Here is a 15,264-nt window from a genome sequence, read left to right as displayed (position 1 = left end):
TTATTTTCGGGGAAACACGGTACCATAACTTACAGAAGTCTTTATACTCAGCTGTCATAGCCATGTTAGTAAATACTCAGTGAGAGCTACAATGCAAATAATATAACCCAGCATGATGCAGAAATCCTTTGTTTTTGATTTGAGGATGATAGATGATCCTTTCTCCCCAACACACCTACCCTTGTCATTGGGATTCATTTGACTAATATATATTCAAATTAATATGCATCCTTTGATCATATCCTAATTGGTTGGTGAGTGGGCTGTAGTCAAGAAACATTGCTTATACCAAAGGAAAGTCAAGTGGAGGATTAAGGACAATCATGATGAATAATCTGCCAGCAGATAAATAAAGGGTAGATGTAACACCACTTCGGTTAGGGACCTTGGCGATGTGTGCACTGGTGCATTTTCAGGACAGCGACTATCTTCTCAGTTTCTGTTGGGCTAATCCTGTTATGTTCTTAGTTTACTACTGCCCTTTGCCCACTGCATCCAATCTGGGCCGTCCCTCTCCCAGGGAACATGAAGAACATCTGATTCCAGAGTTCCTGGCTCAGTTCTGAGTCAACAGGACACTGGCATCTTCAGTTAGACCCACTGGGGAAAACATTAGAGAACAATGATGTGCTAAGTTGTGTGGCACTAACTCTGAACCCAGACAGATTTCAGAGGAGAAATAAGTGCGAACTGGAGCTGTAAAAAAAACGTCAAAAGGAGATGAGACTCCAGCCTTAGGACTTCAAATATGTGGTGAGGCATTGATAAGAGATGAGAGGAGGGAGGCCATCGGAGGTGCACCCGTGCATCCACATAAGCGAAAGTTGTAGAAGCGGTAATGAGGATGTAATGGTGGGTGAGCATGATTGCTAGTCACAGAACATGGGCAGAAGTTAGAAAGAAAGTGGATTTGTAGGGGAAAAATGGAAGAGATGATGGGGGAAATGAAGAAGGCAATAAAGCAAAAAAATAATGTGTGGTCGAATATGATAGCAAAATTGGACAAAAATTGATTATTGGAGAGAATTTGACTTTTGGCCATTTCCCAGGTTTATGGAGTATATTCAACTCCAAAACATGTCCGCTCCTAACATCTTCTATGCAGCTCTTTCAGACAAAAAAAAAAAAAAAAAAGGCCAAGTAGGTAATGGCTTGATACCGTTGTTATGAGTTACGTTCCCTACCTGTAGGTAGATGAGGACGGGTGCCTTGGACTGACTGACAGGGGCTGAGAGCACCAAAGCCAGGTAGTAGAACCTCAACACTTCATGCATGTCACAGATGCCACATGACTGTGCTCTCGGACACATTCGTGATAGGTACATTCACTTCCGCATCCAAAGAGAAGATTCTCAGGCCTGCCTGGTTTACTCTTCAGTAAAAATATGTGTGTGGCTTGTTCCAGGTCTCTTGGCTATAAGCGGATAAGAATCCAGGGCCAAGTGTTCCATCTTCAAGAGTGCTTTGTTTTCTGTTTTTTTTAATGTGGTGAGGCCATCTTAGGTCATGTCTGGGGAGTGTTTTGTGCTCTGTAGGAGACGAGGAAATTATTCACATACTTCTTTTACATTATCCCTGTGCTTTTTATAGGATAACAAATGTTAACTCTTGTTTCCTCTACTACCGCTTTATATACAACCAGCTTGAATGAATTGCTGGTCAGATTCAAAATCAATTCCATTTCAGGGTCTTCTCTTCATGACATTTGTGTGTGAGAGGTGCCCTTCTTAGCTTCTTCAGAACCAAGTCAAAATATTCTAGGTATAAATCCATCCATAATTCTTCCTTTTCTGTATTTTTACGATTTCTCAGAACATAGCTATGTCTAGGTTATAATCAAACATTTCTAAAGTAATCTGCTGGACTGTGGGTCATTTGTCTAGAACTTAATTAGAAGGGGCTGAGAAGGAGGATACAGACACAGCTGGAGATTCTGCAGGAGACCTCTAACTCCTTCTAGGTCCTTTTAAGGTGACAATGATTCATTTATTTGAATTTTAGTTTTCCCCCAAACTTAAAACTTTCTTCTTTCCTTGCTACAACTTCATTTAGGACTGGCTATCTTTCTTCATTTCATTTTTTCTTTTTACTTCACCTCCTACTTCCCTTCTTTCTTCTTCTTCCTCTTTCCTTTCAAGGAATGATTTTTTAAAAGAGACCATCTAAAGTTGTTAGGCAAGAGTTATAAAAAATAAGGGATCAAGAAGTGAACTTAGAGACTTGAAAAAGGTCAAAAGAGATTGAATGAGAACTGAATCGTGAAAGGTAAGAAGGAGACAGAGTTGCCTAGTTTCCTCACAGTCATCTGAGACAGAAAGATACGGTTGGCTTTGAAGTGGGGAAAGCCTGGGGGTAGCACTGGGGACAGCTTGGTTGCTGCCTGGAGTTGCCCAGGGTAGGGAAGGGGAGTGGGCAGTCATTTACTTCTATGTACAGGATGTTTGCTAGACAGATGTGTGAGCAGCCTGAAGTCCTAACTAGAACAAAGGCAAGGATAAATAAATAATTGAACCTCTCCTGCTGTTTGTTTCTATACATTTACATATTCTGTGACGTGCTTTAAGTGGAATCCAAACACTGAGCATGATTTTAGATGACATGGTTGTTACCCTTGGCCTGGCCTCCAGGATGGATTTTGAGCTTCCTGCCCAAAAATGAGCTCAGAGCGAACTAAAAGTTTCTTTATCCTTAAACACAGAAATACATTCTGGATCTGCTTTGGCTTTCTTGGAAAAAAAGGCAGAGTGGAAAGAATTAGAAGTGATTTGGTAAAGAGTCATTTTGCTGAGCACTCTCCGGAGGTAGGATGGAACCTTCAGGAATTGAGTTGCATGATAGGCACGCAATTTGCAGTGACTGTGTGCAGTGAAATTGCTTATTAGCACAATATGTGGGATAATGGTTCTTGAGCGTGGCAGAAGGGAGTGCAGTATTGTTGGATCTGCCATCCTATTGGCCCAAAATATTTTCATCATCCCTTCACTTCCATCCAAGATTTGTCCACTTGCTGTCTCTGAGGGTCACCAATAAGTCCCTTTCTTTACTTGTTCTCACCATGTCTCATCACTCCTCTTTCCGTAATGCTGCTGCCTGTGCCTTTCTCAAGAATTGCTCCATTCCCGCTTCATATTCTGAGGGAATTTTCCAATTTTTAGGACAGTTAGTGGCAAAGAACCAAGCAGAGTTCGGTAAGTAGATGACCTTGTGGGTGTCAGCACTCCAGTGAGCAGGAACAATCTGGAACCTATGGATTCCTCTGACCCAGGAAGTCAGGTAGAAGCCAGCCTGCCTCCACCTTCTAGGGGGTCAGTTCACCCCTTTAACGTTAGTCTAATCGTTCATTGAGCTGAGTTTCCTCTGCACAAGACTACATCTCCAAACCTGAAGGCCGTTCTGTAGGTTAGCACTTTCCACTTCAGGTATTATTTATTAACCTTTTCATTATGAATCCAACATTTGTTCAAGGACATTGGAAATAGCCACGGGTTTTGTAAATTTTGTGCAGCAAACGGGTCCTCAGGGCCCCTCCTCGGGCCCTACACCCCACGGACTCCACAGGAGTTGGTGAGGACCGTGTTTCCCCGCAAATAAGACCTCGCCAGACCATTAATATGAGACCCGGCATTATATTATATCATATCGTATCATATCATATCATATACCTGGTATTGTATATTATACTGGCTCTTATATTAAAATAAGACCGGGTCTTATATTAATTTTTGCTCCAAAGGATGCATTAGAGCTGATGGTCCTGCTAGGTCTTATTTTCAGGGAAACACATTAATACAGATTTTTCTTGTATGGAAATCACAGAATTCTCACAGTAGCCTGGTAGCAGAGTTGGGATCATTTATGTTTTTAGACTGGGGCAAATATTGACTCAGCCCATTAACCTAAGGTATTATATGTACTTATATTCCAAGGGTTGGAGAGACAAAGAAGAACCCACAGTATGATTTGTCCTAACCTTGAACCCCTAATCTTGGCAATGGCTCTCATTCAAAGTATTCCTGGGGTCAGGTGTTTTAAAAGTATTCTCACTTCTCCTTCAATGTGCTGCTTCCTGGAGTAAGGAAAGTATTGGAGGGAGATGGATACAGTGGATCTGTGCTCTGTTTGGTGATTCAGTTTTAATACAGTTAATTCTGACTTACACTGTAGTTGTTGGTGCAAGGATAGACACACAGACCGATGGGACAGCACAGAGAATCCAGAAATAGATTCACACACCGATGGCCAATGGGTTTACCACAAAGGCACCTGTACGATTCAGTAGGAAAAAGGGGGTCTTTTCAACAAATGATTCCAAAGCAATGGGATCTTCTGTGGTGGAGGATGGAGGTGAACTGTGACCTCTACTTCCTCATATACACAAAAAGTAATTCAAGATGAACCACAAACCGCAATGTGAAAAGTAAAACCATAAAGCTTATAAAAGAGCACAGGGGTTCTTGACGGAGTTGGCCTAGGCAAAAATTTCTTTAACTGGCCACAAAAAGCACTAATCATAAAAGAAGAATTTGATAAATTGGACTATATTAAGACTAAGAATATCCTAATTTTAAATTATGCCATGGGAAGAACCCATAGCATGTCTTGAAGACCTGTGACAGAAAATCAGGCTGGAATTCTTCCATGCGCACTCCGGAATCTGCTGACAGAGACAGATAACTCTGCTACCTGTTCTGACTACCGTAGGGGGATGGATGCATCTTAAAATAAGTGGTTCGTTACAAGACTGAGGCCCTCAGAGCTCACAGTACAAAAATGCCTTGCATTCCTGTGTGGTTTCGCTATGTGAGAGGCAGCTTTGTTCCTGAGCCCCTCCAAATCTCTGAACACTTGTGTATTCTTCTCAGAACAATCCCTTGAGATGTCCTGAGCTTTGGGGTCATCCTGCTAAGTCCATGTGTGGGAAGGAGGACAGAGCCACATGGGGGCCCTCAGAGAGGTGAGCAGAAGTAGTTCCAAGTCTGGCCAGATCCGGTTCTGTGGTGTTCAAGCCCTTGCAGTCCCGGGGCCCTGAAGGAAGCTTGGGTGGGGTGAAGCCCAGCCCAGCCGTTTGCAGGGCCCTGTGTTGGTGCAACCAGACCGGGAAGCATCAGAGACAGAGCCAGAAACAGACATCAACACAGCGCCACCATGCTCACCACATCCACGTTTGCAACAGAAAAGCCAAGACCCCTGGCCAAGATAGAGGCTTCCTCTTTAGACCTATGGTGTAGAGGGAAGGAAGCACGAAATATATTTAGAGCTTTCAAAACTTTGATTGTTTTGCACATTCTTGCAAAGGGAAAAAATAAAAATGCCCCGGGGATTTAAAAAAATCAGCTTCTAATACTCTTGATGAGTGGGAAAAATCTTCCATGCTGGGATCATTTCCTTTCTGTTTCAAGAAATTAACAGTGTGCTGGAAATAGCCTGTTGCAAAAGGGGAGACTTCATGTCCCTTGAATGCTGATTATGCCAGAAAATTTTCCAGGCTAAACGGGAGGTTGTCCCTTTCCCAGGACTCTGAAGCAAGATGACCCTGCAGTTAGACGTTCGGCTGAAGACCCAAGGTCATGGAGAGCTGAAAGTCAGAGAGAATAATTAACTCGTTCATTGAGGAAACAGCATTGAGCCTGAATGCACTGTCACTCTGGGAGCCCCGGCTCCCAGGTCCACTTCCCTCTCCTGTGGACAGTCCCTGGTCTCTCTGAAGGCGCCCGCTGCCTGAAACCTGGCATTCAGAATCAGCAGAAGTGAAATTCTAATTACCACCCACTAAAAAGTAGGTGTGTGTGTCTGTCCTACTGCAGATGTGGGGGCTGGCCCCTTAGCAGGAAAGAGCAGTGAGCAAGCACAGATCTTTCAGAATCTGTTGGCTTCAAAAGTGTTGCATTTCAGAGCTGGACCAGAAATCATCCAGTGGGTTTACTTGCATCTGCGCTCATGTGTAAAGGATCCAAGCCCTGGGACTTTCCGGTAATGTCTTATTTAGGGTTGGTTGCTTCTCAGTTGATCAGAGCAAGGACCAGTACTTGCTCTGTGTGGGGCCAAGTAGTAACTGCTTAAGGCCGTACAGTCTCAGCCACAGCTGGTCCACTCTGGGCATAGCAGTGTTCCAATAAAATTGTATTGTATTGGACAGTGAATGTGAACTTATAATTTTCACATCATGAAATAGCCTTGTTTTAATTTTTAAATCATTTTAAAATGCAAAGACCACTCACAAGCCATGTAAAAAAACAAGTGGCAGACCAGATCTGGCCCACAGGCCCCGGGTCCTCCTTGGTAACAAAAAGGATGCAGACCCTTGAGGTTGGTGCTAAGGACCTTCTTACCTAAGGGATACAGAGAAGGCCTAGGGATGTGTCCCAGGATTGAGGGGTTGGGAGGCGTCACTCTGGGCTCTCCCTGGGTGGTCCCATTCTGGTGACTCTTCAGACACCGCCTTGACAGATGCCCCCACTTGCCAGCCAGTGCCTGCTGCTAGGGACCTGGCCATCGAGAACCCTGGGACAGAGCCTTTTCCTTGGGGGCCCTGTGACACACAGTGTGGTCCTGTCACTGCTTCTCTTTTACCCACTGTCTCTCCCAACCTGTGGGGGGAGGAAAGACTCCTCCACCTTCTTCCTTGATACTAGGTCCCTTCTCTTCAAAGGTGTCTCCTTCCAGTCTCCCAGGACACACAGTGCTTCATGTTTTTCTCTTCCATGAAATTTGCCATCCCTGCCTTCTCGCCACTGACTCATCAACCTCAGATCCTAAGCTTCCTAAGGCGGGGACTACCATCTTTCTGGGTGCTCAGCACATTTTCAGATATCTTCGTAGATTTCATTGTGTTCATTACCCAAGGAGTGGTTGTATGTTGCAATACATACAACCCTTGAAATAAAAATACTGGTAAACAAAAAAGAACAACATGAAACATTTTGGAACTGAAATTTCACTGTATTAATTGGAAAGACCCAGATAATGCAAAACAGATGGTAAATTAAAACTCATTTAAGCATGATTTGAGAGAGAAGAAAATTTCATAAACAATAAATTTCTCTTCCTAATTATTTTTGTTTTTGTCTAGAGGTATGCGTTCCCAAGGCAAGATTAAAAGCAGTCTGGTCTTTGAAATGTGCTTCCAATAATTCAGAGAGGGTGGCCTCATAAACATAATCAAGTCTTTACTTCCTAACATGCTCCCTGATGTTAAAAACTGTGCTTGCCTTTGTGCCCTCTCTTGTAGGTCCTTCCATCGTGACGTCCCCCAAGGACATCTGGAATGTCACTGGCGCCCAGGTGTACCTGAGCTGTGAGGTCATCGGAATCCCAACCCCTGTCCTCATCTGGAACAAGGTCAGTGACATAGATTTCCGGAAGACATCCTAGACTGACAGGCTCCTCTCTCACTGGGCAAGGATGGTCGTAACCTAAAATCCTCAGCCTGTTCCATTGTGTGCTGCTCCTCAAAGTGCGTGTGGGGGGGGGGGGCGCTTATGACAACCTTCCGGACACCTCCCAGTGATTTTACTGACCTCCAGAACAGTCCCTGCCCTGCTTTTGTTAGCAGGGCTGGCGCAGGTGGCCTTAGAACTGGGAGGGCGATGCTAAACACCCAAACCCACCCTCTGAGTGTGTGCACATGTGAGCATGTGTGTGCGTGCGTGTGTCTGCATTGGAGTGGGTAAGCATGTGGTTTCCTTAGCCAGGTGAGTGAGTTCTCTCTAAGCTGGGGTTTTGTAGCCTTAGCCCTGTTGACATTAGCCAGCTAATGCTTTGTTGTGGGGCCTCCCCTGCGCTGTGTAAGATGTTTGTTAGCAGCTTCCCTGGCCTCTCCGCGCTGGATGCCACTGGCACCTACCCCCCCCGCCCCGTTGTGACCGTCAAAGGTGTCTCCAGACATTGCCAAATGTCCCCTGCGGGGAAAGTCACCTAGACTGAGAAACACTGCTCTACGCCTCAGTTTCCTCCTTTGTATGACGATAGTAGCATGTAATTCTTGTAAAGATGACATAAAGTAAGGCAGGTAAAATCATGTGGCTCGTTGTCAGATACATAGTTACCACTGAGTCTGTTAGCTGCTGTTCCCAGAAATGTTTCCCTTCCAGTGGCATCATCTTGTATAACTATCTTCACATTTGAAGAACAACATCCTCTCAGCATGTCTGTAGAAGGGGAAAAAACACTCATCGGCCAAATCAAATAATACTTCACAGTTGTGCTGTACATTCTATTATTTCCCTTTTTATACACTTTGACTCGTTTAAGGGTCACAACAATCTGACGGAGTGAAAATCATCAAACTCTTGCTGACACAAAGGAAACCTAGTTTAAGTCAGAGGCATAACCAGACTCCCCTTTGTGGCATGGTGACTTCCCCAGCAAGCTCTAAGATGGACAATTATCTCTTGATTATTTTGTTTGCTTGGTGTATGACCAGAGGAGAAACTTTGGGAATTCCAGGAGGGACTTTGGCACCAGAACTCTTTTTGTTGCAAGTTGTAGAAACTCACTTCAAACTAGTTTAGGCAAAAAAAAAAGGGGGGGAGCGGTGTTGTGATTCCAACCTCAAGGGCAGCTGGATGCAGGTACACAAGGTGGCCAGGGCTCTGCTCTCAGTGTACTAGTCTTATTTTTTTTTTTATTCCACCTCAGAAAGCTCCCTACATACTGTACGCAGTATTGTCACTGGCAGCTCCAAGTTCATATTATGACCACAGCTTAATGACCCCAGAGGAAAGAAAGGGCTTCCTCCTTTCTCGGTGCTACATTGTAAAATTCCCACTGAAGGGCTCTGGTTCACATTGTCACCTGCCAAACTCTGGCGCCCCCATGTGGCCAGAGAGCTGCATTGCCCCCCTGGGACCAGCTGGTGGGAGTGAAGTCAGGGTGATTCCAGAAAATTCCTGGGGATGGGATAGGCAGAGACAACACCAGCTGTACTACCACTGTCCTTTACAGCTGAAACTTATGCTAAGGAAGCAGTGAAATTTCACCTCAAGAAGTTATTTTTTTTTAAGTTATTTTTTTTAAGAGGAGCCGGGAGCAGAGAGGAGCAAAACTGCAGCTGGTGGATGTATTCCTGGCCTTGACTGCAAAAGCTGCTGACGCTTCTCTTGCTTATTTGGAGGCTACTGGCTTGTTCAGCTGGTGGAGAGGCAGGAGAACAACTTCTCAAAGGATATCCATGCAAAGCCCTGTTACAGTGCTCTAGATATCCCTCAATGAGAAGCCAGGGTAATCCAAGTGTTTGGAAACTGTGACCTTATTGACAAATCTGGCAGAAAAAAATTTCTTCAGTCCTTTCTCTGCCCCACTCGAGCTTGGGGGTGGGGGTGAAGAAAAGGAGTTGGGGGGACAGGAAAAATAATTTTTTACAGGCTTGCGAGAAACAAGCAACACCCAGCTGCCAGGCTCTGCTGATTTTCCACTACCACATGCATGACCTAAAGCAAGGTTTTCAACCTGCAGACCATGGCCCCATTCAGCGAGTCCCAAATTTAATGTAGGGATCACAACCAGCCATTTTCTTTCAAAATAAAAAATAGAACAGAAAATATCTTAAGGCATCACATTTAGTAAGGGTATCATTTCATAAAACTTTTCTTTTGTATATTCCAGATCATAGTGCAAAATGTATGTCTTACTATGGGCCGTGTCAAAACACTTTGAAAGTCACTGATTTAAACAATTACACAGACCATTTGTTTACTCCGCACTACCCTTGTAAGCCAACTGTTAAGAATAGACTTATATTTAAGATCATACGTTGTCCAAATCCAGTTTAGCATAGAACTACATTTCGGATGTAAATAAATGAACAGAATCCTCACTTGTCAAACTGAAGTTCAAAGAAGGTAGCATGTCCTTCTTGCTCAAGGATCCTTAGCAATCAGAAGTGATAGGACAAGGCTTCTCTCCGCGACACTTCAGGCTACAGTAGCACTTCCTATGGTTGGCACAGCGTGGCGATGGTCTGTACTTCCCTGACCAGTAGTTATCATGTGACATTAACAAGTCCCATACTTTTTCAGCAAAGCCCTAGCCTTGCACTGAAATAGCCATCGTTACCTCAGCCCTGGTTAAGTCAGAGATGATGCTTATAGGAAAGGTGAAACTCCTAGAATTCCTTACAAACACTTGGATGTTTCTGAGACTGAGAGGATCCCCATTCGGTTCTTTTTTCTTGCCTGAACATTTCTTCAGATTTGGGCTTTTGTGACCTCTGAGAATATTCTTTTTTAAAAAAATTAAAAATAATAAGTGATAATGGTAATAAAGAGAAACTATCCGAAGATGTATAGAGTTCAAAATCTCCCCCTACCTCCTTCTGTGCCCTGAAATATCCAATGTGCACTGCCCTGGTTTGTAACTTGCCATACCCTTATGTGTGCCTGAACATATACAAATACCTATCCCCCATATGCAGTGTGAGGTAGAATAGAGTGTTCCTACTCTGAAATTTCTTTTTCTCAATAAATATTTCATGGGCATCCCTCCAGTTTTGCTTCTCAATAACTACGTAATAGTCCAGGTATGGGTGTACCATAATTATTAAATAGTGCTGCCTTCAACATCTGAGTACACATATCCTATGTACAAATGCTTTTCTTCCCTATAGGATAGATTTCTCCAAAAGTTACATGAACAGTTCAAAAGATTTCAGTTTTATTGGACATTGTCAGATTACTTTCTGAATGGATTATAGCAGTTCACGCTCTCTAGCAGTATATGGATACCCTGTACCTGCGTCCTCACCAGCACTGAGTATTACCCCTCTTTTTAGTTTTTGTTAATTATGGGTGAAAGTATTATCACACTATTGCTTTTATTTCCTTGACTACATTGAGATTTTCATATTTGGGTTTTCTCATTTATGAATTGCCTGTTCATATCCTTTATCCATTTTTCTGTTGGATTGTTTCTTGTTATTATCAGTCTCCGGCTTTTTGTACATTAGAGATGGATGCTTTCTCCTGTATTACAGATATTTGTCCCTAGACAATCATTTTATCTTTTGTTTGTTTACAGTGGCAGGAGATCTGAAAGTTTTAACACACACATATTCAATTTCATCATAAAACTCCTCTGAAACTTCACCAAAAAGGCACAACAAATATGTTCTGTGCTGCATACATATCCTTTCAAGTTTCCATGAAATTCAGTGAATCTTTGAAATGTATTAACCTGTAGGAGTCAGACTAATCCATCCTGCTTCTGTAATAATTGGCACTTTTAAAAAATTTTTATTTGAGGTATAACTGACACATAACATTATATTAGTTTCAGGTGTACAGCATGATTTGATATTTGTATATGTTGTGAAATGATTGCCACAATAAGTCTAGTTAGTATCTGTCACCTTACATTTACAAAAAAAATTTTTTTCTTGTAATGAAAACGTTTAAGATCTACTCTCCTGGCAACTTTCCAATATACAATACAGTATTAACTATAGTCACCATGCTGTACATTACATCCCTGTGCCTTATTTTATAGCTGGAAGTTTGTACCTTTTGACCCCCTTCACCCATTTCTCCATGCCCTCCCCCCACTCCCCACCTCTGGCAATCACCAATCTGTTCTTTGTATCTATGAGCTTTGTTTATTTGTTTGTTTGGGGTTTGTTCTTGTTTTGTGGATTCCACGGTATTTGTCTTTGGCTTATTTCACTTAGCATAATGCCCTCGAGGTCTGTCCATGTTGTTGCAAATGGCAAGATTTTCTTCTTTATAGTGGCTGGATAATATTCCATTGTATTTATTTATACCACATTTTCTTTATCTGTTCATCGTGAATGGACACTTAAGTTGTTTCCATGTCTTGACTGTTGTAAATAATGCTGCATTGGACATAGGGGTGCAGGTATCTTTTCGAGATAGTGATTTTGTTTCCTTTCGATATGTGGTATTACCAGTGGTATTGCTGGATCATAAGGTAGTTGTATTTTGAATTGTTTGATGACCCTTCATATAGTTTTCCATAGTGGCTGCATCGAGTTACATTCCCACCAGCAGTGCACAAAGGTTCCCTTTTTTCCATATCCTCACCAACACTTTTATCTTCTTGATAGTAACTGTTCTAACCGTTATGAGATGGTATCTCCTTGTGGTTGTGATCTGCATTTCCCTGAATGGCTAATGACGTTGAGCATCTTTTCATGTACCTGTTGACCACCTGTATGTCTTCTTTGGAAAAAAATGTCTATGCAGATCCTCTGCCTATTTTTTAAGCAGGTTGTATGAGTTCTTCATATATTTTGGATACTAACTCATCAGGGATATAATTTGCAAATTCTCCCATTGGTAGGTTGCCTTTCCATTTTGTCCATGGTTTCCTTTGCTGTGCAAAAACTTTTTAGTTGGATGTAGTCCCACTTGTTTTTGTCGCTTTTGCTTTCAACGTCAAATCCAAAGAAATCATCACCACGACACATGTCTAGGAGCTTACCACCTACATTTTCTTCTAGAAGTTTTATGGTTTCAGGTCTTACACTCAAGTCGTCGATCCATTTTGAGTTCATTTTTGTGTATGATGTGAGATATTTTGTGCATGGTGTAAGATAGTGGTCTAGTGTCATTCTTTTTTATGTGGCTGCCCAGTTTTCCCAGCTTTGTTTATGGCTCTTTTCTGTTTCTTATGAATTGCTTATGTGCAATGACAGGATTCAGGAAGATTTTCGTGCAGCTAAAATACAAGTGAGGGCTGCAATGACTTCTTGAGTCTCCTTCTGAGTCTCCCCCTAGTTGGCCCTTTATGGTGAGCAGTGACTACTAAACAGGTTTTCTCTTCCCTGCAGATTCCTAAGGTTCAGACTTTGAGGCACTTCCAGCCCATCACACATACTCGTATGTACAATTCTTAGAAGCCACTTTCCTCAGCCTCCATCTTTTTTTTTCAACTGGAAAACGTTATTTATCAACAAAATGTAAAAATTCTTGACACTTCTTTCTGTATTTTTACATGGTGATGAACTTCTTACAATATATTAAAATAGGAGTTCTGTTAAATATAAGTATTCCTTTTCCAACCAAATACTCGCAGTTCCTCCGTACTTGGTGGATCAGGTTACTTGGCACAGAAAGCTCTTTACTAAGAGTTACATGATCTGAGGAGCAATAGCTCAGTTGCCGAGATTATTTCTAGGCTGTGTCCTTCTGCTTTGGTCACATACAAAATCCTTAAAGAATCATGAATTCAGTAAATAAAGACCAAAGACATACGGGTATTATTTTAGCTGTTGACTCAAAGTATACTTACACCATTATTAAAAACCATTTTTAAATAACTATTTCAAAATTGGCACTAGCATAAACTGTTTCTGCCAGCTACCTGGGAAACTGAAGGGAAAAGATGGTTATTGAGCGTAACTTTTGTTTTGTAGCATTCGTGAGAAAAACACTAAGATACCTGGTTTTCTGTCACTAATAGTGGCAATGTGGGGAAATCCCAAGGAAAAAAAGCAAACAAGCAAAAACCAGGCATTCCAAATCAGTAATGTTAGATATAGATATTTTTTATAGAGCAGGAGTTGGCGTAGATGCAACAGGGTTTTCAGAGTCCAGACTGGCATCATGAGGCAGAGAAAACAAAGGGTGGGTTTGAAGCTGAAAGAACAGCTTGGTAACAGCAGGTGGTGGGAGAGGGATCACATATAGGAAAAGTAACTTATGTAGTGTGAAAAAAATATACGCTCTGATCTGGTCTTTTTAAACTCAAGATTTGCTTAATTATAAAAGAAATGAAAAGGAAACTACCTGTTTGAGATTGCAAATCCTTTTTGTCTAATTATAAAGGTAATATCAATAACATCAGCCTAGCTCTTAAAGTAACCTGGGATGGAATAAACAAAACATTGCTTCTTGTACCTTTTCTTAACCCATCATTATCACAAGCCTTAAAATACTTATACTCTGTGACTCAGCAACTCCACTTCTAGAACTTTATGCCAAAGGTATACGTATGGAGGGATTACAGGTAAATTGTATTCTTCTCTGAATTTCTGTATACTTTCCAAAGTTTATATAATGAACAGAGTTTGCCTTTTTAAAGGAGGGGGAAATGAGAATGGTCTTCATTCTGGGCCTCAAACCAAGGAAACCAAATTTCTTCTTAACCCACCCTGCATCTCCTCGTGATGTGCACAGGAAAAGACAGCAAGTTTTGTCATCAGAGAACAACGACAGCAGCATGTATTTGACAGGAGTTTTTGCTCTCAGGACTTTTGTAAATGGTTTGATGAACCCCAGGCCCTCAAAAAAGGAATGGTATTGGCTTTGAATTCAACCTACTGTTTTTCATTTATGAGGCTGTTGCGGGAAGAACCCCTGGGCCTGGGCTTCTACACAAAGTCCCAACCACCAAACCTCGCACTGGGTTACACAGCTTGACAAACACGGCTTGGCACGCAAGAAAAGGCCCAGTCCTGAGATGGAGAATTTACAAAGGCATGAGGGAAGGACGGTAGCCAGTGGGAGGAGAGTATAATGATGTGTATTTCCCAAACATACAGAAAAATACATTAATTTAAAATATAGAAGCTTAAAAGGAACCTGACAGGAAGAAATAAGATGATCTATATTTTATGGAAGTATTCAGGAACAGGTAATATGAACATTTCTAAGTTTAATCCAATTAAAAAGTGTGATGTATGCCTTGTGCAATTATACAAATGTAGCCGCTTCCCAGTTGATTCAATACAGAGAACTCAGACTATTTCCCCCTTTTTTGCAGGTAAAAAGGGGTCACTATGGAGTTCAAAGGACAGAACTCTTGCCTGGTGACCGGGACAACCTGGCCATTCAGACCAGGGGTGGCCCAGAAAAGCACGAAGTAACTGGCTGGGTGCTGGTGAGTACCAAGAGCTGGCAAGGATTCCATTGTTAGGATCAGACACAGCTGACCTGGCAGAGGTGCCTGATGTACTGCCAGGCAAAAGTACGTGACTTCCACATCTTTGGAGCAGCCCTACCGTGGGGCTGCTGCTCCTCTTTCAGAGGGAACTAAAAAAACAGCTGAGGTTTATTGGATGTTTTAGAAATGACCAACAAATAAATGCGAACTTCTTTTTTTCCTAAGACTTCAAAGCAAAATTCTCACAGGGAACTAAATGATCTAAACAATAATTAGTCAATCACTGATTAATAGTTCCTTTGTTTTACTTGACCTTGGACAGTTGTGGATACTCATGGATAGTATTTAGCTCACGTACCCTATCAAGGTCTCCTTCGTACTAATGTATGTACACCTGCCCAGCTTTTAACCTATGCAGTGTGATCAAGT

At 42.1% G+C, this 15,264-nt stretch overlaps 1 protein-coding gene across 1 annotated transcript in view; it reads left to right on the top strand.

Moving 5' to 3' along the window:
• The window catches only part of IGFBP7 (insulin like growth factor binding protein 7), a 65,623-nt gene that overhangs the window by 48,684 nt on the left and 1,675 nt on the right, over window positions 1–15,264 (top strand). Inside the window, exons 2-3 of the mRNA XM_033105544.1 lie at window positions 7,229–7,338; window positions 14,716–14,832. Of these exons, the coding sequence (XP_032961435.1) occupies window positions 7,229–7,338; window positions 14,716–14,832 (227 nt within the window). The remainder of the gene's footprint in view (window positions 1–7,228; window positions 7,339–14,715; window positions 14,833–15,264) is intronic.

Source organism: Rhinolophus ferrumequinum, chromosome 5, assembly GCF_004115265.2.
Source record: "Rhinolophus ferrumequinum isolate MPI-CBG mRhiFer1 chromosome 5, mRhiFer1_v1.p, whole genome shotgun sequence".
In the NCBI taxonomy this organism is placed as follows: domain Eukaryota; kingdom Metazoa; phylum Chordata; class Mammalia; order Chiroptera; family Rhinolophidae; genus Rhinolophus; species Rhinolophus ferrumequinum.
The sequence above is the reverse complement of the archived record's forward strand: the minus strand, read 5'-3'. Positions and strand labels throughout refer to the sequence as shown.